Consider the following 21,128-nt stretch of genomic DNA (forward strand, 5'->3'; position numbering starts at 1 on the left):
CCCATCTCTAAAGAACGGTAACATAAGGAAAATGGACAAAAATAAGTTTAACCAAATACTAATATAAAAAATAAATAATTATCGATAATGGTAATGATATTGAATATGTAATTGTTAAAATTTTGATGGATATATTAATAGAAATAATAAGATACTTTAGGAAAAGGGAACACATGAAGTAAAAGGAATTTCTACTTTATTTATCTAGGCATTCTTTGTTTTTATTTAATTTGTCTTCTTAGAATACCTTATTTAGTTATGTTAAAAGTGACTATAGTTATTGAGTTTTAGTATATTATTTTTAATAATATCAAGAATATTTTTCTGTTAGTATCATTTTAGTTAATCCAGTATGCTTCCATTTTCTGTGACGTTTTTTATTTTGTAGAGCAATTAAAGCCAAAAGAAATTTTGCCTTTAAGGAGAGAGCTGAAAATTATATTCTACCCAAATAAGAAGTATATCTATATCAATCCAAATAAAACAAAGTATGAAGAGTAAGAGCAAAGTTTGAATGAGTTAACGAGGCCACCCTATTGAATCATTTAATGCCATCCATTCGATAGGACTTGATTGTTGCTTAGCTTTTATTTTTAGTGCGGTTTGCTTATATATTCTTGTTATCCTTCAAAAAACTCAATGGAAGAAATTGAGGAATCTTATTCTTTAATCAAATTATACCAAAATTTTATGCTACTTTCCACCAAGTCACCGCTAAATGCCAATATCTTCACACACCCAAAAAAAATAAAATAATAATAATAATAATAATAATAAAGTACTCGCCTATAACAAAAATGTCTGGTGAGAAAGATGAACATAGCTAACAATGAATCATGAAGCAATGTACTTTCATGGTAAACTTGTAAAAATTAAATTGCATCATGAATTTGAGATGAGTTTCGTCGATCCGAATCCTAATTATATAAATTGTTTTAGATTAGACGGGCTTGGCTAAGACCTTTTAAAGCAAATAAGCAGATTGTAAGACCACCATGTAGGTGGTAGTTCTGATATTAATAATATGATAAAGTGGTAAAGGCTTACAAAATGGAATGATTAAAAAGATTACGGATGATTTGAAATGGGAATCTTACCGAGATGCAAGTGTAGAGGAAAGTGATACAGAGACTCTTTCTCACACAAATGTAAACTGTCATGAATGTAAGTTCTGCCCTTATTAGTTAGAGTAATCGCCATTTTATAACGAGAATGGCTATGAATGCCCATGTGATTGTACAGTGATTCATTAATGATTTGTCGACCATGATGTTTAATGCAGTTTTTGCTCCTGCTGCTACAGTCCGATAAGTAACCTGCTTTTGCTGTTGGTAAGTTACCCGCATGCTGCTGCAATTTGATTAATGGCTCTACCTCTAGCAGTGGCAAGAGTCCCCTCGTGCTGCTACAATCTGATGACCTACTGATTTTATTCTTTCTTTTTTTATGATATTGTTTTGATTCCTAATGATATTATTATGATTTTATTACTCATCATCTGATAGATTGATTCCATAACAATCGTCCTCATTGATATCTCATCTATGATGTGATTGGTTAGAGTTGCTTTTGGAACTTTTCAGCTCTGCTGGCAGTTGCTCCATGATTGCGATTTATTCGTCTTGTGATCACCAGCTGCAGCTTGCACAGTGGCCAAAGACTTTTGCAGGAGAAAATGAAGCATTTGCTTCTAATTGTGCAATCTAGAGAAGCTTTAATTTGGGTGTTATGTTAGTTTAGCCAAGACAGGACAGTTTCTTCATATGCATTTTTTGGCGAAATTGAAATTATCCCACCACTTTGAACCTCTAGATCAGGTTTGGAATGCGATTGGGCTGAAGAGAAACGTAAACCATCTACTTCCCAAGCTACTACCCATGAGATTCTAAAATTGATGAAAAAAATGAACAAGATTTGGAAGGCACCTTTCTTGCTCTAGTTGGTATAAATTTTGAGTAAAAAAACTTGAAACTCTTCCTGATTTATGGCAGCGACATTTCAATCAAGGGGCCAAAATGGTCTTACCACCGGTCAAACCGATTGGTTGAGTGGTTAATTTTGTTGATCAATTTGAAATAAAAGAGTCAAGAATGGCGATAATTATTGTTTTGCGGTTAACATCAGCCAAATGCATGAGGACATGATATCAAGAATTCTTCAAATTAGTAGTCAAGTAGTCAAACATCCTTTAATGCTGTTTAAGTTTCGTTCTTGATCATTAGTTATTCCGGTCAATCGGTGGAAATTAATACTCACGAGTTGCATAAGCTTTGCATCATCTTAGCTTCGGCCTTCACCAGTCCAGCCTCCAATTTTTAGGGTTCACGTTAGGCCAATTAGTCCAAATCCTTGGCCCAATTCTCGCATAGAATAAATGAATATTTGAATTGAGGACGTTTAGCTTGTTCTCACAAGAAACGTCAAAGTCGTCGCTTTCGTAATATTTGCCGTACCCCTCGACTCCCCATTCTATCCATAGAATTGTCATAAAGAAGGGGCTCAAGGAACTCTTCAATATCAGCATCACCACGAATGGAGGCCGATCTCTTCTAAATGATCTTTCATCACGAGAGAGGTTTGGCTAATAATATTTTGTTCAGGCTATCCCTAAAAAATCCGATGGAGGAAATCAATGAATCTTATCATTTAATCAGACTTTTCCAAATTATATTCATGGCATTCTCCACCAAGACATCACTAAACACCCGATATTTTCACACTCCGAAAAAGGGAAGAAAAAAGGGAAAGAAAAGTCTCCAATGGTGCACCTTAGATGTGATTATACATCGCTAAAAGATGGGGAAAATTATCAAAAAAGTCATAAGCATATTACAATTTTTTTCAATTTAATCATAAATATTTTACAATTATATCAATGTAATCCATTTAACCAAATTTGGTTGGTTGATGTTGGCACCTGTAGACATTTTTTTAATAATATTTTACTCTTTTTTAAAAAAAAATTATTCTATTTTATTTTCTCTTTTTATTTTATTTTCTCCTCCCTCTTTCTTCCTTTTTGCTCCAATGACCAGCTAGAGAGAGGGCCAGTCGCCAACCAATGGCGAGCTCCCTAGTCACTAACAAGGCAAGCCCCTATTGAATCTGGCAAGGTTGACCTTACCCAGATCCAACAAGGCAAGTGTCGCCTAGCCACTGGCAAGGGCATGCCACTAGCCATTGACCGACCCTCCCCTCTGGTTGGTCACTGAAGCAAGAGGAAGGAGGGATAAGAAAAGAAGAAAGAAAAAAAAAATAAAAAATAAAAAATATATATCATTAAAAAATTATCCGTCGGTGCCATTCAGCCTAAATTTAACTAGATAAATTGAATTTACACAATTACAAAAATTTTAGGATTGCATTAATAAAAAAAAAAACTATGACTAAATTGGAAAAATTATAATAAATTTAGGCCTTTTTTTTTTTTTCGTAATTTGCCCCTAAGGAATAAGTCACTAATCACCCATGCACTTCCAAATTTTGAATGGAGGCTGATCTCTTCTAAATGATCTCTCATCGTGAGCATGATTTGGCTAATAATGTTTTTGTTCAAGCTATCCCTCCAAAACCCGGTGGAAGAAATCGACGAATCTTGCCATTTAATCAAACTTTTCCAAATTATATTCATTTTACTCTCTATCTAGACATTATTGAATTCCGATACTTTCATTTCACACACCCAAAGAGAGAGGGGAAGGAGGAAAGAAAACTCTCACCATAACAAAAGTTCCCAATTGTGCATCTTAGATGTGATTATACATAGCTAAAAAGATGAGTCATGAATCACGCGTGGACTTTCAAAATTTAAACGGGGCATTCGGGAAGACTTTCCATCCATCGGAATTCGCGATCACACATGTAATCCAGGTACTCCCTTCCATGCACGCCTCCGTCAGCGTGTGCGTCACGTTTGGATGCATCCTCGCATCGCATCTCGGTTCACCAGGAAGAGGATCGCACGCATCATCAGCGAAATCCCCCCAATTTTCAGGTTTCGAGCAGAGGGGACTTAACTTGAGGGGATACAGCTGGGATCTGCCGACAGGCAAGGAAGACACCGCCACTTCGATTCGAGTCGTTTTGGAGGAGCGTCTCTGTTCCTTCTCCCTTGGCTTGGGCCTCAAAACCCGATCCATTCTCAGCCGCTGGACTTTCGGAAACGGCAGATATTTTTCGAGTCCTTTGACATTCGCCCGCCCAACCCCACCATCAACTTGATTTTTCCAAGCACGTGGAATTTAATACGCGACCCGTCCCCCCATGATTTTGTGCTGCTGAATCTGACCAAGAAGGATCTCCCCCCGGGGTTAATGCCATTGCATAATTACTCGACAGTTCCGCATACTTTGACTGCAAGACAGCTCTCACTTCTCGCTCCACAGAAGTTCGTTACGTTACATCACATCCCTCGGATCTTGAAAAACCTAATTTCCTACATACGACGGAACGAGGAAAATGGTTGCGAAAGATCGGTGCGTGCGCAGACACGGTGCGTAGTTAGTGCTCAAAACAAAAACTTCAGGCTGAAGATCCGGGCAAATAGAGAAAACCGCCCGTGTCTCCCGTTTTTTTCCCTCGCGCAGTATTTCGGAAGCAGAATAAGGGTGATCATCTTTGATTTCCTCTCCCTTTCGATGAATTTGTTTGCCCTTGATGTGAGGAGATATTTAAGATATTTCCTAATAAATGAGTTTTTGCTTTGATGATATGCAGACGATTGCTTGATGGGACGATATGTTTCAACGGAACCCTTATCTCTGTACAATCAAACTTGGAACAAACGACGCCTCTCCAACGCCGCACACCGGAACCCTTTCATTCCAGTGTCGCCCTAAACCTAGTCAGAAACCCAGAAATGGCAGGTACAGACCCGAGAACGACGATGAAAAAGAACGAAAACCAAAGTAAAGAGACCAACTCCTAACGGAACACGAACTTATCATCATCATCATCATCATCATCATCATCTCCCTTTACCCGACTGATCTCTCCTCGATTTCTAAGAGAGAGGGAGAGAGAGAGAGAGAGAGAGGATTGAGAGAGAGATCAGGTGAGGCCTAAAAGAAGCCGCGCTTGGCGGGTTGATCGGCGTGTTTGAGCGTCTTGTCGATGAGCTTGCGTGCCTTGCGGCTGCGGATCTCCACCTTCACGCTGGAGCTCTTGTCCATCTTCACGTACGGCTTCTTGGTCTTCTTCAGCGCCCGCACCTTCGACTTTATCGTCTCCACCAGGCCCTCCAGATGGTTCGCCATCGTCGGGTCCGATCGGACGTCCGATCTTGCTCGCTGCGGACTCGGGAAGGGAGTGCAATTTGCGGTTCTTGCTCTCGGAGCATTGCTAATGGAGTCTGCTGTTCTTTTTATGCAGCGGAACGTGTGAATGTCGACACGTAGTTGGACAAATATAACGATTTTGCCACTTGCCTCTTGCTTTGCTTTATGTATAGGGGCGGGCCCCATGCTAAGAAAATTTTGGGTAAGACCAACGGCCTGTGTTTTTGTATGAAGTAAAGAGCGTGTTTGATAACTTGAAATTAAGCTTGATTTATGGCCTTAAATAGAATTAATTTATTAATAAATGCACTTAGTCTGGTAAGCAAAAAGGGGTCGCTTAATTCGTTCCATAGAAGAATAATTGATGATGATTTAAATTTTGCTAAACATACGAGTAAAAATCTGCCACTAATGGTCCTTTTTTCTATCTTTGGGAGAGGTTAATTATATTTATCCATCGACTTTTTAGTTATCATTAAAAACCTTTTTAATTTTATTTTTAGCACTTAAGGTTATTGATACATAAAATTCATTACCTAAATTTTGAGCACTTAGATATCAATTTTATCGAGTAGGCCTAGCATTCATATTTCATTTATTTCGTAAAACATGAATGTTTTGGAAAATGTTTTTCGAAAATATCATTTGAATGAGAGAGAATCGGAACGAGTTAAGGAACAAGACAAATAGATAGAGGGATAATATATGTGGCAACGATAGTATGGAAGACTTTACTATGGTAAGCGCACATGACTAATTTGCTTATAAATAGTGGTCGGAATTAATAAAACCCAAATTATTTAACGACACATCGCAATAAAAAAAAATCATATCTTGTGTAATTATCATTTTGATTCCTTATACGATTTTCCGATTGCTTCATTTATGTCAACTGAACAAGTAAAAGTCAGACTTGGTATTAATAGTAAATGTTGCAAATATAAGCGATAGCGATAGGGGTATTACTTCTACTAGAGTTATATTTGGGTCGTATACATTTTAGATATATTTTGTAATGTTGAAAATGAATCCAATTGCCGATTATTCGAGAGGTGATCAATCCAACATCATGAACACAACCTCATTTGGTCCTGTCTATATCCATGAAGATTAATCGAGTCAAAAATTCAAATGAGTATCTTGCGAAAAGTAGAATTCAACCTTTTATATTGTGGGTGGAATCGATGCAATGAAGATATGTACGGTCTTTGACAAAAGAGGGGGATAACCAATTTATTCATATCCCTTGAATGTGAATAGCCACATCCATGGAAATTCAAGAAAAAGGACTACAAGTTCTTTGGTCAAAGTTTATGTAGGACAGTACACATTGCAATTCAAAGTACAACCGAGTGTTATAGAACAAATGAACGGCAGGAGCGAGACCCCGGTTTCGTACTTATCCAGAGTCACTGTCGATCGAAAAATGATGGATCGTGCTGACCAAAACGATCACGTTACATTACCACCCAACCTCAGTTAATCGAAACCACCGCCCACCAAATACGGACAACAACATCGTGAATGGAAACGGCACTTGGACTCCACACGCTCTCTCATAGTTTTCCACAAATGCACCCGGCATTCACATCCTCCGCCTGCCAAAACCTGAGAGTCAAACACATTGAATTTTCCCCATCCCTGAGCCAAAAGCAACATCGACGACAATACTGGCCTGAGCTTTGACCTTTGCTAACCCCTTTTGTTCAAGATTTCTAGATAGATCACTGCCTCATCAAATTGGCTTCTTTCTTGGAGAAAAAAGAAAAGAAAAGAAGAAGAAAAAAGAACAGCTAATTATCTCTTAAACGACACTGCGGTCTTTCATCCATGTCTACTAAACAGTAATCTGAATTCTAATCACCTCACTGGTGCAGCTGCAAATGGAATGCCGCATCTCCGAGTAAGTCTTCTCTTCCACTGATCCTGAGTACAAGTTAAAATGTGATTTAATAAGTGGAGCTTCATCTGCAACATACATGCTCGGTGCTTCATCCTTTTGACATGGGTGATATAAGCACCAAGCGGGAGGAAGATGCTGCGAGTTGCAAATAGTAAATATGTTATTAAACCAAGTGCAGCTGAATTTTAATGAAATCTCGCAATCCGTGGCAGGTATCACAATAGGTGGTTTTATAATGCTGCTCAAGTCAGTCAACCTTTAATTAATTTAATAAGGAAGACCAAGAAAATAAGTCGCACGTCAGTTTTCAAAACTAATACAGCCGTGCACGACCTTCCCCAGTAAAGCGGATCTCTCAATTCTAAAGCCTATTTGGGAGCATGCGTGGATCTGCCTTGTGTGCAGACAAGCACAAATCTTGAAGGACAAAAATCAAACCCACAACATCAGCCTCATCTTGGTTATATATAATGATAAGAACAGGAATGGGCATATGTGCCCAGCGGTGCGCCATCCCAAACGAGACAAGTTGTCCCTGTGAATATTGCCCCGCGGGGACAAGGCAGGGATGGCATTACCCTTCCCCACCCCAGTTATATTATATATATATTTACAAATTATAAGATGAAACATAGATTATTATATCATATACCTCATTCTAAAGCATGACCCACTTAATTTAATGTAAAGAAAAAAAAAATAATACATGTTATTAAGTTAATAATACCAAAAGGTTAATTCAAATAAGAAAGAGTCGCACTCATGCGATTGTGATTTTTTAATAACCAGCTACAGAATTTGAATAGATTAAAGTAGCAGAGTTCACAATGGTTATGGATATTCTAATCACAAAAATATTTGTATTATATGATTTTAAAAATCAATGAGATATTTCCTCACACAGGGCACAGTGCCTCTCGAGGATGTGCCCTGCCCCAGTAAAAGAATATATAGAGCACAATTGCTGACCGTAATAGCATAAGCCAAAAGCACCACAACAACTTACCTGGCATGAACAAGCAATCAAGCTTTAGTCACTTGATGATGATCAGACCATAACATGAGCGTTGCCAGAAGGGCTATTGTGGCAGTTTCTACCCGTAGGCGATGTGGCCCTAGGCCAACAGCAGTAGCACCTGCTTCCATCAGTTTACTCAGTTCTTTCTCAGTAAAATCTGACATACAGCAAACAGAAGGTAAAAATATGTTATTGTTAGTTAAAAGGAAAAGGGGATCAGCATTGCAGACTGAAGATGTTAGGAGAAAAGACTTGCTTCAAAAGACAAGACTCTCGAAGAACAAAAGAATTGCCAACTAAGATGGCAAGCAGCGTTCCTATTTGTGAAAGGTAGAACCATAGGTACTACCCACGCGCTATATAGCATACCATCTAATGTGAGGAGTTAGATTTCTAACAGTTCCATGGTTTTCCTTTTCTATTAGCTTAAAAAGAGGGATAAGCACCAAGGGGGAGGAAGGGTGCCTTCCTAGAGGAATGATGTATCATTAAAATGGATGAAAGCTGAAGTGGCCACTCTTGTTTACCCGCGCACACTCCCACCCATCTACACACATCTGCACTGGTGGCCACCCACCATCCACCATGCTCTCACCCCCTCTACACACACAAAGGGCCCGTGTTTTCTCAATTATATGCTGGGAAATCAGCAAAAGAAAAACGGGACCAACCTCCTTCAGGTCCAACAATCATAATCCCATCAGGTTCAATTCTGCTTGAAGTCAATGCACTCATAAGAGAAGGAGCTTCTGCAACAGCGAGTAAAGATAGCTTTGACTTCTGAATCTATAAAATCCAATCACAAAACCATACATAAATTAATTACTTAGTCAAAGAATGAAAAATTCATTTCTAAAAGAGAATGAAATTGGAAAATTTTTCGAATGTGCTGGGTTGCAGTCAAGGAATATTAACTTACATGAGGTAGAATGTCATTGATTTTTTGTGGAGGATTAAGTACCATTTCATGAAGCCGCTGACCTGAAAAGCAATTAAAGAAGGTAAATTGGAACAATTACTCAACCAAGCCAAAGGGACCTCCTTATGTTATATTGGAAAATACAAAGTACAATTTGATCAAGTTCCCCAAAGAAAAAGAATTAACTAATAAGAACGAAGACTTCTATTAATGAAGACTACTCTTGTGGTGATGAGTAACTGACATTGCTTTGATGCAGCTAAGATGAGCCGTTGTAGCCTGTCAACCCTATTTTCTGAGACTGAAGGAGATCGCTCAGTCAGCAGAGGAGTTACACTGCTCGCCCCCAGCTCCTATGGGAATCAAAGAACAGATCAGGAGTGACAAGCATAGCACAAAGGGACAATTTAATTTTCAAATGTGGGAGGAAGAAGACGTAATTGCATGGACACATACCGTACATTTCTCAACAAGCCAATCAGCTCGACCCCCCTTTAGAGTTCCTAAGCAAAGTTGACAACAATTAGGAGCTAAAAAAGAATTATGTCCCAAGCCTTTAAAAGCTAGCTACTACTGTATAATTGCTTAGATTTGTAATAACTCACCAAAAGCAGCAAATACATGCCACTGCGGCATCTGAGGAGGGACCGTTTTCGGGTCTTCCTGAGCCACGAAGTCCAATCCAGCCCGATCAACGCTCTGAATGTTCCCCCTCACTAATCCTCCCTTCCCATTGAAGAGCTCTACCCTTGCAGGAATATTACATGCAAGTTACATAAACGCCATTGTCTTGCAAAGCTAGACAATAAAATTACTAAGGGAGATTTTGTCGAACACTTGGTAAGCATGCAACATCCGCAGGTTATATAAAGAGACCAAAAGTTCAGCAAATCATAGCCCAAGGAGGCAATGCAAGTAAGTCACTTCGAACTGCTTAAAATCACCCCTTATCATCATAGCCCAATTGTGAAGGCAACCAAGAAAATCCAGCAACCGTTGCGTCAGAAAAGATGAAGGCCTGAAGATACCTGTCGTTGGTACTCAACCTCAACACTTTGGTCATATGCCAGAATTCATCTCCCTGCACGCGAACAACCCCACCCTGCAGTTCGACAGTAAGCAGACAAAAGGAAAAACCCATTAACACCGGAAGACGCGACACGAGCCGTCCAACACCCCCGCGCGCGCGCGGGCACATGGAAAGAGAGGGTAACACCTCGGAAGGAGGGAGGACGTCGGAGAAGAAGCGAGGGAGCCCACCGCGAGACCGGTTGGAGTAATCCGAGGAAGAAGAAGAAGAAGAAGAGGAGCTACAGAAAGCTCGGAACTTGCACGACGTCCGGTGCCGCCATCGGTTCGAGAGGGCGGCAAAGCGGTGGAACGTGGGTCGATGAGCTTGCATTCGGATCTTCCCTTTGTTTCCCAGAGCTCTCAAGCTCCGGAGCAGTTCTGCTTCGTTCTGGGGAGAATCTACTCCAATGCTCGTTTCGCTCCCTCTTGTTTGTTCTTTTTCCTCTCTTCAGATCATTTGATATTTAAATAATTATTAAATCCCTTTTTCTTTATTAAATCGACCTCGGAACACTTTTGTTTGAATTTACCCCCGATTTAATCAATCTTTGATCTTTTTCCGACACAAAAAGGAAGCATTTTGCTGGAATTTGTTTGCTGGTCGATTCGTTGTTTTGTCAAGAACTTTCCCACTCAAAGCAAAGAACAATAGATGAATTCTTTAAAGGAGATTCTGGTTTATCATCTGCATAGAAGTCTGCAGCATGTCGAGCAAACATTTACAGGATTACCAAAAGGAAGGAGGGCGACGAAACTTTCACATCTAAGCATCCCCTGGCATTTACAATCAACACAAAAATTGGGACATATCCCATCACAACCTCAAAAGACATTTCCCAGTGCGGCATTTCCACAAACACCTACGAGGCAACACTTCCCCCCTCACTCCTCAGCCCTCCCCCTCGCCGTCGCCGTCGCCATCGCCCGCATCTCTGCCGTCCCCCTCGTACCCGCCTCCCAGCTCGCAGATCCTCTCCCAGACATCCTCCGCCACCGGCACCACCGACAGCCTCGGCTGCCGCAGCAGCGCGAACCCCTTGAGCGCGCCGTCCCCCTTCAGCTCCGCCAGCTCCACGCGCCTCCGCATCTCCCCCACCGTCCTCACGTCCACCGCCCCGTCGCCGCCGCCGCCGCCGCCCCCGCCGTCGTCCTCGTACCACTCGCGCGCCACCTCGACGACGCCCACGACGCGGCGGGCCTTGGCGCCGGAGTGGTAGAAGAGGCAGAGGTCGCGGAGGCGCATGGACTTGAGGTTCTTCTGGGCCTGCTTGTTCTTGACGCCGTCCCACTTGGCGACGCCGCCGTCGGAGGCCGCCTGGTCGTCCCAGGACCACTCGCCCGGCTCGGTTTTCAGGAGCCAGTACTGTTTGGGCTTCCCCATCTCTTCGGCGGCGGGAGAGCGAGGTTCCCGGCTTGCGACGGCGAAGTGGAGTGAAGGGTTTGGGCGTGGCGGCCTCTGGAGCTGGAAAGTCGAGGCCTTTATGGCGGGAAGTGCAGGGTTCTGGCGCCAAGGATGGCGGCCAAGGAGCATTCCGGTCACCACTGAAACTGGAAGTACGGAATGTGAAGAGATTCGCTTAAGTGAAGTGAAAAGTCATGGTAGATTTTGCTCTCCTTTATTTTATCTTAGGAAATACTTAAGGAAATGAAAGTTTCTAGCATTCCAGTAAATTCCAAAGATTAATAAAAAGGTTAGGGACCTTAATTATCAACGAGCCATGAAAAGTTGAAAGTTGCATTAGAATATTCCCTCTCACCGCAAGTCGTGGTCGATTACCATTTTTTCCGGAAAAGAAAATCAATCACAATTACAACTCCTTTAGTCCTCGTCTTCCTGAAGTTTAAGTTACATTACTTATTCCTATATTATTTGTGCTAAAGAAGAGCTTCTTTTCCTTTCTTTCAATATCTTCAACTTGATTTTAAATTTAGGCTTCGTTTACTTCGCGATTTTTAAATTTCTTATACAGTGCTCATGGTGCTCGAGATCAAACCAACTCAAATCTTCTTATGTGTGCGTGATCGAGAGCATATATTGATTGCCTTGGATTCCTATGGACTCCAAGATTTTACACATTTTTTATTTGAAAAGACATCATCCAAGTTCACCTCTCTTTGCGGGCATGATGCAGAGCATATATTGATTGCTTCCAAGGTTTTACACATTTTTCTCCAATCATATATCACCGACCAACTCAAATCTCCTTATGCGTGCATATGATGTAAAGCATTTATTAATTGCTTTGGGCACCCGTGGACTCCCAGGTTTTATGCTCTTTTTTTCCCTAAAAAGACATCATCCAAGTTCACCTCTTTTTGCGTGCATGATGCTGAGCATATATTGATTGTTTCCAAAGGTTTTACACAGTTTTTCTCCGACCACATATCATCTAGATTCACTTCAAACTCAAAATATTGAATATTTTAGCCTCTTTTGCGCCAAAAGCTAATTTAAAAAATTAAACTTTCTCTCGTACTTATAAATTAACCATTAACCCCTTCCACGATCAATGTAGAACAATCTCAACACATATGAAAATGCAAGGCGCATTCATTGTAAAGCATAGTGAATCATTTTATTGCACCAAAGTCAACCTATTCTAACTCTTGAGACCACCAGTGGCAAAAAATTACACATAAAAAATACAGAAAAGAGGGCCATGATGATAACGATGGAAATCCTTCCGGCGTGTGCTGGCCGGCATCATGGCGCATAGTTAAAAGGTCACGGTATGTGCGCCTATAGTGCTGAGCTATCGTATGATGATTTGTAATCTTAATAATAAGCTTGAGGTGTAATAATTGATGGATATGGGTTTCCCCTATTTTCTTGATGGGTCTCACTTCATGTCATGCGTGCGGGATCCGAACCCGCACGCACGTCCTCTTAGCCTGCATCCTTTCAAAGATTCGTGATGCGGGTCATTTTACATACTTGAAACAGGTTGAGACACATAAGGAGAATAGGAGATCTTTCATCCAATGCGTGTAATATACATGCAGGATCAGGAGTCGCACGATAAATCCAATTTTGTTTGAACAAGAATCGGATGACGTGAGATAAATGTCTTAGATGTTTTCGAAAGGAACATATAGACCGAGAGTTTGTTTGCACAAAACATCGTCACCCGAGTTTATGACGAGGTTCTGATAGTGAAAATCCTTAGGACAAATTAAGCACTATTATGCATGATAGAACTCTGAGATTGACTATTCGTTCTTTTTGGCGAGGATACGCCGGTCAATATCATGATGGGTGTCTAAAGTCTTTAGGCATGTGCGATACTCACGAGCGAAATATTGCATTATTATTTCTTGCTTGTATGTTACTCAGACCTCTAGTCTCTCCGTACATACCTAACCCGTGAGGTTTGAACTTCGACCGACTTGGTTCCTATACGCTTGATCTTTGGACAAGAATGACGTTGGAAATGATGATTTTGGGAAGATGACAACTGCAATCTTGTAAAATGGAAATGAGCCGTCCGCAGAGAAACAGGAAGAAAGGAGAAGTCAACCAAGACAAGGAAAGGGTTTGACACAGTCCATCAAAGTTTGGTCGAGGTTAGACAGGACCAGGGAGAGCAGCACGCATTTCGCCCTCTGGTCAACCCTAACAGTCGCCCCCTCGTTCCTAAAGACCAAGGTATAGATAGGGCTTTGAATTTTGATCACTTACCTGGATGTGGGCCGGGCCATTTCTCTTCATTCCATTAGTCAAGACTCGAGATAATCACAAGAGTAATAGAACGAGCGAAAAATTGAGGCGGCTAAGCTGATACATCGTATGGTGATATCGGTAATAGTTTCCAAGACCCTCGCGAGAATACAATCTCTCTATCAAGCACCAGACCCTCACCAACGTTCCGGTAAGAGCAAAGCAGGGACATTTGACAGAGCCTGGGCCATCTCTATAGAATTTACATACAAAATCCTGCAGAATCATGTCGAACGAAAGCAAAACTAATGAACAAGAAAAGGGAAAAAAATCAACTAAACGTTCACAAGCAGAAGCTAGTTCAGGACTCCATTTGCTACCCTCACGGATAATTTCATTACCCTCACGAGCAAGATAGCTCATCAGGGTTTTTGCTTCTGAGTGTAGATGTAATCAAGGTGAGCTTCGAGGGTTCTTCTCATCAAGCACTCCTCTTCTCCAATCCCTTCGCAGCCCCGCTCCACCTCTACCTTCTCTACTTCCCCATCAACACCCTGCAAAAGTTTCATCCCCGTAAGCTTCCTTTCATCAATCCAGGATCACAAGACACAGAGAAAAAAAAAAGGGTTTTTTGTTTTCGGGAAACGGGAGACAACCTACCTCGGGTCGAGTTCTTGCCAAATCGGCTCCAACCGGCGCCGGCCGAGCAGCTCGAGACACGTCGGAGAACAACAGGAGAGTTAACAAAAAAAAGGAGATGACTGCTTTGGAAGCCTTCATAATTCTCAGCTCTCTCTAGAATTGCCTGGAATTGAAGAGACAGTCGACAACCATAATTTATAGAGGAGACGGGGGAAGCTGCATGGAAGGGGCGAAATGGGAATCTTCCTCTTGGTGATAGGGGTTAGAATTAATTTAAGGGGGGGATTTTAAATGGAAGGTACTATCCATCTACCCACAACAATAAAAATAATCGAATAGATGAATCAGAAATGAAAAGTTACGTACGGCGTTGAGTTGGGTGAATCATGGGGGCGTCAGACCATCTTTGTCGTTGAATATTATACAAGGATGCAATGATTCTAGAAACCATGATTTTTTATCATGTAATCGTGGACACATAATAAGCCCCAGACCCCTCGCAATTGAATAATTTACCATGAATGTAACTCCACTCTTTTCAATCAAGTAAATGTAATATTCAAGTCAGATTGCGGAGCCCCTAATCATAATGGCCTGGCATCCTAAATCATTTCATCGATGGAAATAATCAAGCATCTTACATTAAAATAACATAGGTCAATACCTCTAAAAATTCCCAAATTGATGCACTTATTATAAATTTACCCCAAAATATTTTTTTTATCAACAAAAATCCTAAAATTGATACACTTGTGATAAATTTATTTTCTAGTAGTTTTTATTAAATTTTATTGTCAAATTACTGAGTTGGTTAACACGTTATAGTTAATGGATGTACCAATTTGAGGTATTATCATATGTTTGTCATAAATGTATCAATTTGTCATTTTGGTGATATTAATTTAATTTAACGGAAATTAATATAAGGTAAATTTATCACGAATGTACTAATTTGAAGTTTTTAGTGATAAAAAAAATTAATTTATAAAATGTATCGATTTTGAAGTAAATTTATCACCGTGTACTAGTTTGGGAAACTTTTACAAAGAAATGGATTTGTGTGGATTATGCCACGCAAAAGTCGATTCTCCAAACTACCATGTATATAAATCATTTCAAATTCGAGATTGTGGTGCCGTGTCTTGTCCTATTTACAAGATTACCAAGATATTTTTCTTTTATTTTTCTCTGAAAATAAAGTTCATTATTAGACAGAGCAGTTCTTGAGGTACTTCTAGGCGACGAGCAAAGAACATTCTTTTGCTGGCCACAAATATTCTACTTTGATCACTCGAATTTGAGAATTTGTCACAGCGGCACAGAAGAAGCGTTCCCACTTAATGGTCAACGCGTTTTGCGCCGTTTTTTCAGTTGGACATTCTCATCTCAACATGAATAGCAGCAATTTGTTGAATATAGTCAGACCACATCACGGTATTTCTGCGTTTAATCTTACTTTACATTGTTTTATATTCCAAAATAAAACATGCCATGGAGATCTTCCAACGCAAACATGTGACCGAAATATCGGCTGGTCGGCAACATGTATCATTAAGTCGGTAGGATTTTCGTCACGAAGTCTTCTTAAGATAATCCGTATTTGTTAGTTGCATAAACCGTGTGGACAAAACTTATGAAAATTAGGTATATTTCCATGTATTCATAGGCAAATCAGGTATAAACAGGCACCAAACAATTGGGAATAATCGACTTCTCCAGTCCGTCGGTGCTCATATATTCAGCATTATTGTGGAGAAAGAAAACCGCGTGATATAAGTAGTATCATGATATCGTGCGATGGGGATCCTAGTGGGGGTGGTCCATACACCATATGTATTATTTCGTGACAATGCTCAAGGAGATAATTGTGCCTAATCCTAGGAAATTTCGAAAGCAGGATAGTCAAAGAGACTCATTAATACTGGGGTGATAAAGTCGACGTCTAGAAATGGCTAGGCGGACCATTATTTTGTGGGCACAATTTATGAAACGCCTTTTATTTTATCTTTTATGGTGGAGTTGGGTGGCTTGAAATATAACAAGGGCAAGAAGAATCTGGGCTCCAACCGAAGATAAGTATGCACTGCCCACCTTGGATTTTAATGAGAAGCTTCTTCTTGGTCAGATTTTCGTGTCCCGACTTTTATGATGAGTTTAGGCAATTCTCCCTTTTCTTTTTCAGACGATCATCACGAGATTCGATCTCACGGACAAGTTGAGAAACCACTGATGTATATTGGTGTTCTATTTTATCCGGAGAAAATTACCTTTTTAAAAAAAAATTAATTGTATAGATACCATTTCAATTCTTTTTTTTTTAATTTGACTAATTTAGTTCTAACCCATTGGATGAGTTAATAACGTAGTCATTTTGGTCAATTTTGATCATAAATCACTGACATGCACGCCAACGCCAATTATGCCACATAAGATAACAGGTATTGCTGTAAACTATTTTAGCATTTTATTTACTTATTTATTTTATTTTTTGTTATTTTTTAATTGGGGCAGACGAGCACCCCTTACCTAGGGTCATTGGCCACAATTAAAAAAACAAAATAAAATAAAATTTCAAGAAATTTAAAAAAAAAATTATAATAACTATCCACATTAATGTCGGACATGTTACGTGTGATTAATAATATCGGACATTTTCTTATAATTCATGGACTAATTTAGATATTTATTAAAAATTTAGACACGATATTATATATTATGCTATAATTGAAGAAAATAACCAATGAAACACCATGTGAACACAAATAAGAAAGAGGACGGATAGCTTCCGTGACAGAAGAGATGCCACGTGTCCGTGTTTTGTACACACGAAAATGGCATCGACATTAAGGTTGCCAGCTGCGTAATGAACAAAAAAGCACACAGAATTCATATAAATTTCAACCGGCGCAGTGGATTTGTCCAATAATACATCATCAGAAGCAGGTGTGCCTGATCAAAACTTTTTGTCTCCTCGATTAGACTATACAGAGTGCCCAGGATTTAGTCACTTTACCTGAGAGCCCCGGGTGTACGAGTCTGTCTAACTAACGTCACAAAGTGCATTGCAATTTTCATGTATGATTTTAGCAGAAGGTACTGAATTCTTTGCTCCAAACATGATCACTGGCTGCCGGTCTAGAAGTGCTTTAGACCCATTTGTTTCAACTTTTGAGAATATCCTTGGAAAAATACAAATATTTTTGAGTTAAATGAGGTTTTTCAAAATGCAAATAGTATTTGGTTAATTGTAATTTTAAATTGTATTGGGAAACAACTTTGACTTAAATATCATTGGTAAAAATTACACTTTATAAATGTTTTTTACTAAATTTTTTTTTTAAAATTGAGTTCAGCCATTGGCAACCAAAACGACTGCCAAACAACCTCGCTTGAGGTCTCATGCGACCTTAGGCATCCCTTGGGTCGTCACAACCCAAGTGATACCACCTTGGTCTCGCTTGAGGTCTTGGGCGTGAGGTCGCGTGGGGTCACGTGACCCAAGCGTCACCTGAGATCAAGCGATGATCATCAGGGTTAGGCAAGTCTCAAGTGGCAATTGCCGATGTGCGCGACCCCTTGGCCGACGATCATCAACCTCCAATCGACTTTTCCATGCAAACCATGGGGAAGATGAACAATAAATGAGAAACCAAGACTTATATTCTGAGAAGACAACTTCCCAAAAGACATTTGGACCTACTTTGAGTTAAAGGTCCTTAAAGCCTTATGGAAATACAATTATATTTCCCCAAAGTTGAGTAAAAAACAAACCAAACGTTATTTGCATTTGACCAAGGGGCTTTAGAATCTCAAAATCCATTTGGAATGCTGAACCAAACGGAGCCTTAGAAGCATAAAGCATATTATGATGGAATATCAATGCTGGCTAGTGGTATATTTGGGCTATCTTGCATGATTAGACACACATGTAAGGACATTAGAATGCTGAAGCAAAAAGGAATCTTGCTTATTTCAGCAACACAATTACAAATTTGCTCAGCAATACGGTCAGGCAAAGAGGCTTCTAGTTTATGATGATAGAGCACGCTCTGTCGGTTCTCCTGCCGGTCATTCACAAGACGGCGTCCACATGATCCTTTCGTGGATTCACCAGAAAACATCAAAGCACCAGCATACTGTCCGACCGCTTCAGACACATCTGCAACCTCACGAACCGAGCATCTAATCAATGACTTAGATCAGAGGATGAAATAGGCAACGAAACCCATGCATATTCTTAGCCAATTCAGTTCATTGTTCTGTTACCAAGAGAATTTATGGGTATCTCCTAATGGATGGGGAAAAGAAGAAGAAAGAAGACAAGTGCAGGTAATCTGCACAGGACAGACATACGAGACTAGAACAAAAAATCTGCTAACAACTAGATATATCCTCCATCAGCGAATGTAACTTGCCTATCTACATGAGAAAATTCATTCCTAGCAATAGTACCTCGGGCACGGGCCGGAGTAGGAAACTCGACCATGGACTCGACAAGTCGCGAAGCTACAATCACAGGCTCATTCATTTCCCTGCCGACATAATTTCAGTGGGGGAGTCAAGAAGGGAGAACTTCCCAGAGACCTTTCTCCATATCAACCCCGCGGCAGATTCAAATGGGCCTGACGATTATTGGGCCTGAAAACTTGCAACGGGCCTGAAGGTCGGCGGCGAAATGGGCTTTCTTCCTCCTCTTAAAGGACGTAGGGGGAACGCTGACTCGACTCCTTAAATTAAATCCCTTCCCGCACGGCAGATTAACATCGCGGTGGTCGATCGATCGGTCGTCATGAAGCTCCGGCTCCGGTCTCTGGAATCCAAGGGCACCCTCAAGCTCGACGTCCCCGATCCCTGCTCCCTCCCCCAGCTCCGCCGCATCCTCGCTGGCCGCCTCTCCCCCCGCCCCCTCCCGGCGCCTCCTTCCGCCTCTCCCTCAACCGCACCGACGAGCTCCGGTCGCCGGACCCCGCCGCTTCCCTCCAGTCCCTCGGCCTCGCGTCCGGCGACCTCGTCTACTTCTCCCTCGCCCCCGATGCGCTCGCTTCTCCTCAGGCAGGCGATGGCTCCTCCAGCGCCGAATCCTCCGCAGGGGCGTCGGGTGGGGTCCCCCTAGGGCACGCGGAGATGGATTCCGAAGATCCGCCCGGGGGACGGCCTCGGGAGGTCGCGGAATCGGAGATGGTCGATTCGGTGCCTGATGATGCGCCGGGAGCCGATGCTTCGGGGAGCGCCGGGGATCCAGGTAATTCCGTCTCTGCAAGTTTTGATTTTGAGGGCGACGGCGTTGTGGCCGCGGATGACTCGGCTGGGGTTCGCAGCAAGTTCTCCGAGCCTTGCTTTCTGAAGAGGGTTTTGAGAGAAGAATTGGGTGGGGACGGTGGTGACCATAGGCTTCTGGTTATTGCGGTGCATGCTGTTCTCCTGGAATCCGGTTTCGTCGCGGTTGATCCGGTGACTGGAGTGCCTGCCCATCGGTTTCATCTCTCCGATCAATGGCCTTCCACGGCGTTTATGATGACGTTGCAGTACAGTCTGCCTGAGCTCGTGGCTAAGACACAGGGTCGGAATGTATCTGAGAGTGTAGTTCTGAAGTTTGTGAGTTTAGGTCACTTTATAAGTGTCTATGGGCGTCTGGCTAAAGCCAATTTGGCATTGCGTAGAGTCTGTTTGGACGAGCGCAGATTTGCTCCTATTATAGACGAGATGTGGGCGAAAGGCGATGATGATGTGGAAGGGAATGAGGATGGTGGATCTTTGAATTCGAGTTCTGAAAAAGAAGTGTTTGAGTTTTGGAAGATCGTGAAAGATGGTTTGGCATTGCCACTGTTAATAGACCTAACTGAAAGAGCTGGTTTGCCGCTTCCATCTTGCTTCACATGCCTTCCAATGGAACTGAAGCTCAGGATTTTCGAATTGCTTCCTGGAATTGACCTTGCAAGGGTAGGGTGTGTATCTTCTGACCTGCAGTATTTGGCATCCAATAATGATTTGTGGAAGCAGAAGTATGTTGAGGAGTTTGGAGAGCGGACGGAAAGTGGAGAGATGATCAATTGGAAGCAGATTTTCACATTGGAGGCAAAGAAGAAGAGGAAGAGGGAGAGTAGTCGGTGCCAGATGCCTGCATATACTTCACGGGTCAGGAGGCTTCTGAACCCTTTAGGTTTTCCAGGAGTCTTAGGTGGAGATTATGACCGTCTGCCCGGCCTTGGGGTTCATCCTCCTTTTGGCCTGCCCTTTCATCGATATCAATTCCGGCGGAATATCATCCACAACTGCAATCTGGGAGGACTTAATGGCTGACGTGAGTTGGGTTTTGGACGGATCTTGATCAACTGTCAAGCAATGGCTGCTGAGAAATGGTGGCTTGGAGGCATCTATAATGGCCACTATTGTGTACAGATCTATAGTTTAAGCAAGATAAATAGGTGAGCAAAATAAGGTAGAGGTTGAATTTTCAGCTGTTGCTTTTTACCTTCTTTTTTTTTTAGTGTGCTGGAGGTCTCCCTCTCCACAACGCATCTAGCGCGCGCTTTTCCTTTCAGTCTTTGAGAACTTCCAATGAAGTTGATGAAACCTAACCTGCATATCTTAGTATCCCCAGTTGTTGAATGTGGTTATTGGAGGTAATGTAATTGTGCAGG

At 41.4% G+C, this 21,128-nt stretch overlaps 4 protein-coding genes and 1 non-coding gene across 8 annotated transcripts; 1 reads left to right on the plus strand and 4 right to left on the minus strand.

Moving 5' to 3' along the window:
• Nucleotides 1-4,720: 4,720 nt before the first annotated feature.
• LOC120288324 lies at nucleotides 4,721-5,289 on the minus strand. Its single transcript, XM_039302242.1, has one exon. The coding sequence runs from the start codon at nucleotides 5,253-5,255 to the stop codon at nucleotides 5,061-5,063; it is 195 nt and encodes a 64-aa protein (XP_039158176.1). The 5' UTR covers nucleotides 5,256-5,289; the 3' UTR covers nucleotides 4,721-5,060.
• A 1,424-nt stretch (nucleotides 5,290-6,713) lies between these two features.
• On the minus strand, nucleotides 6,714-10,724 carry LOC104419793 (ribosomal RNA small subunit methyltransferase E). Of its 4 annotated transcripts, none has more exons than XR_005546343.1 (10): nucleotides 10,333-10,724; nucleotides 10,145-10,218; nucleotides 9,722-9,864; nucleotides 9,573-9,619; nucleotides 9,361-9,469; nucleotides 9,117-9,178; nucleotides 8,869-8,983; nucleotides 8,186-8,354; nucleotides 7,141-7,202; nucleotides 6,714-6,874 (listed from the first exon to the last, which is right to left on the minus strand). XR_005546343.1 is itself a non-coding variant. In XM_018862180.2 (9 exons), exons 1-8 carry the CDS (start codon nucleotides 10,516-10,518, stop codon nucleotides 8,203-8,205), a joined length of 888 nt encoding a protein of 295 aa, XP_018717725.2. In that variant the 5' UTR covers nucleotides 10,519-10,724; the 3' UTR covers nucleotides 6,714-7,202; nucleotides 8,186-8,202. The 4 variants fall into 4 exon arrangements, 2 of the variants coding, with proteins under 2 accessions (XP_018717725.2, XP_010029868.2); XR_001981177.2 differs by having other exon boundaries at nucleotides 7,141-7,314; XM_018862180.2 differs by having other exon boundaries at nucleotides 6,714-7,202.
• Nucleotides 10,725-10,864: 140 nt separating this feature from the next.
• LOC104419794 (thymocyte nuclear protein 1) lies at nucleotides 10,865-11,810 on the minus strand. The gene has a single exon (XM_010031567.3). It carries the CDS (start codon nucleotides 11,716-11,718, stop codon nucleotides 11,077-11,079), a length of 642 nt encoding a protein of 213 aa, XP_010029869.2. The 5' UTR covers nucleotides 11,719-11,810; the 3' UTR covers nucleotides 10,865-11,076.
• A 2,470-nt stretch (nucleotides 11,811-14,280) lies between these two features.
• On the minus strand, nucleotides 14,281-14,647 carry LOC104419795. The gene is made up of 2 exons (XR_001981231.2): nucleotides 14,506-14,647; nucleotides 14,281-14,399 (listed from the first exon to the last, which is right to left on the minus strand). It is a non-coding gene; the product is annotated as an uncharacterized LOC104419795 (transcript).
• Nucleotides 14,648-18,782: 4,135 nt separating this feature from the next.
• Nucleotides 18,783-20,787, plus strand: LOC104419796 (F-box protein SKIP22). Its single transcript, XM_010031570.3, has 2 exons — nucleotides 18,783-18,816; nucleotides 19,355-20,787. The coding sequence occupies exons 1-2, from the start codon at nucleotides 18,783-18,785 to the stop codon at nucleotides 20,785-20,787; spliced, it is 1,467 nt and encodes a 488-aa protein (XP_010029872.2).
• Nucleotides 20,788-21,128: the final 341 nt, after the last annotated feature.

The sequence above is a fragment of the Eucalyptus grandis genome, chromosome 9 (genome assembly GCF_016545825.1).
Source record: "Eucalyptus grandis isolate ANBG69807.140 chromosome 9, ASM1654582v1, whole genome shotgun sequence".
Lineage (NCBI taxonomy): Eukaryota > Viridiplantae > Streptophyta > Magnoliopsida > Myrtales > Myrtaceae > Eucalyptus > Eucalyptus grandis.

What these genes read in the sequence shown, in the direction of transcription:
- LOC120288324 (XM_039302242.1), bottom strand. Translation starts at nt 5,255, where the DNA reads ATGGCGAACCATCTGGAGGGCCTGGTGGAGACGATAAAGTCGAAGGTG.
- LOC104419793 (XM_018862180.2), bottom strand. Translation starts at nt 10,518, where the DNA reads ATGCAAGCTCATCGACCCACGTTCCACCGCTTTGCCGCCCTCTCGAAC. An exon ending in AGGTTGAGTACCAACGACAG is followed by an intron (nt 9,865 to 10,144) that starts GTATCTTCAGGC and finishes TATTCCTGCAAG; the next exon opens with GGTAGAGCTCTTCAATGGGA. An exon ending in GGCTTGTTGAGAAATGTACG is followed by an intron (nt 9,470 to 9,572) that starts GTATGTGTCCAT and finishes TGATTCCCATAG; the next exon opens with GAGCTGGGGGCGAGCAGTGT.
- LOC104419794 (XM_010031567.3), bottom strand. Translation starts at nt 11,718, where the DNA reads ATGCTCCTTGGCCGCCATCCTTGGCGCCAGAACCCTGCACTTCCCGCC.
- LOC104419796 (XM_010031570.3), top strand. Translation starts at nt 18,783, where the DNA reads ATGGGGAAAAGAAGAAGAAAGAAGACAAGTGCAG. An exon ending in AAGAAAGAAGACAAGTGCAG is followed by an intron (nt 18,817 to 19,354) that starts GTAATCTGCACA and finishes TCCCTCCCCCAG; the next exon opens with CTCCGCCGCATCCTCGCTGG.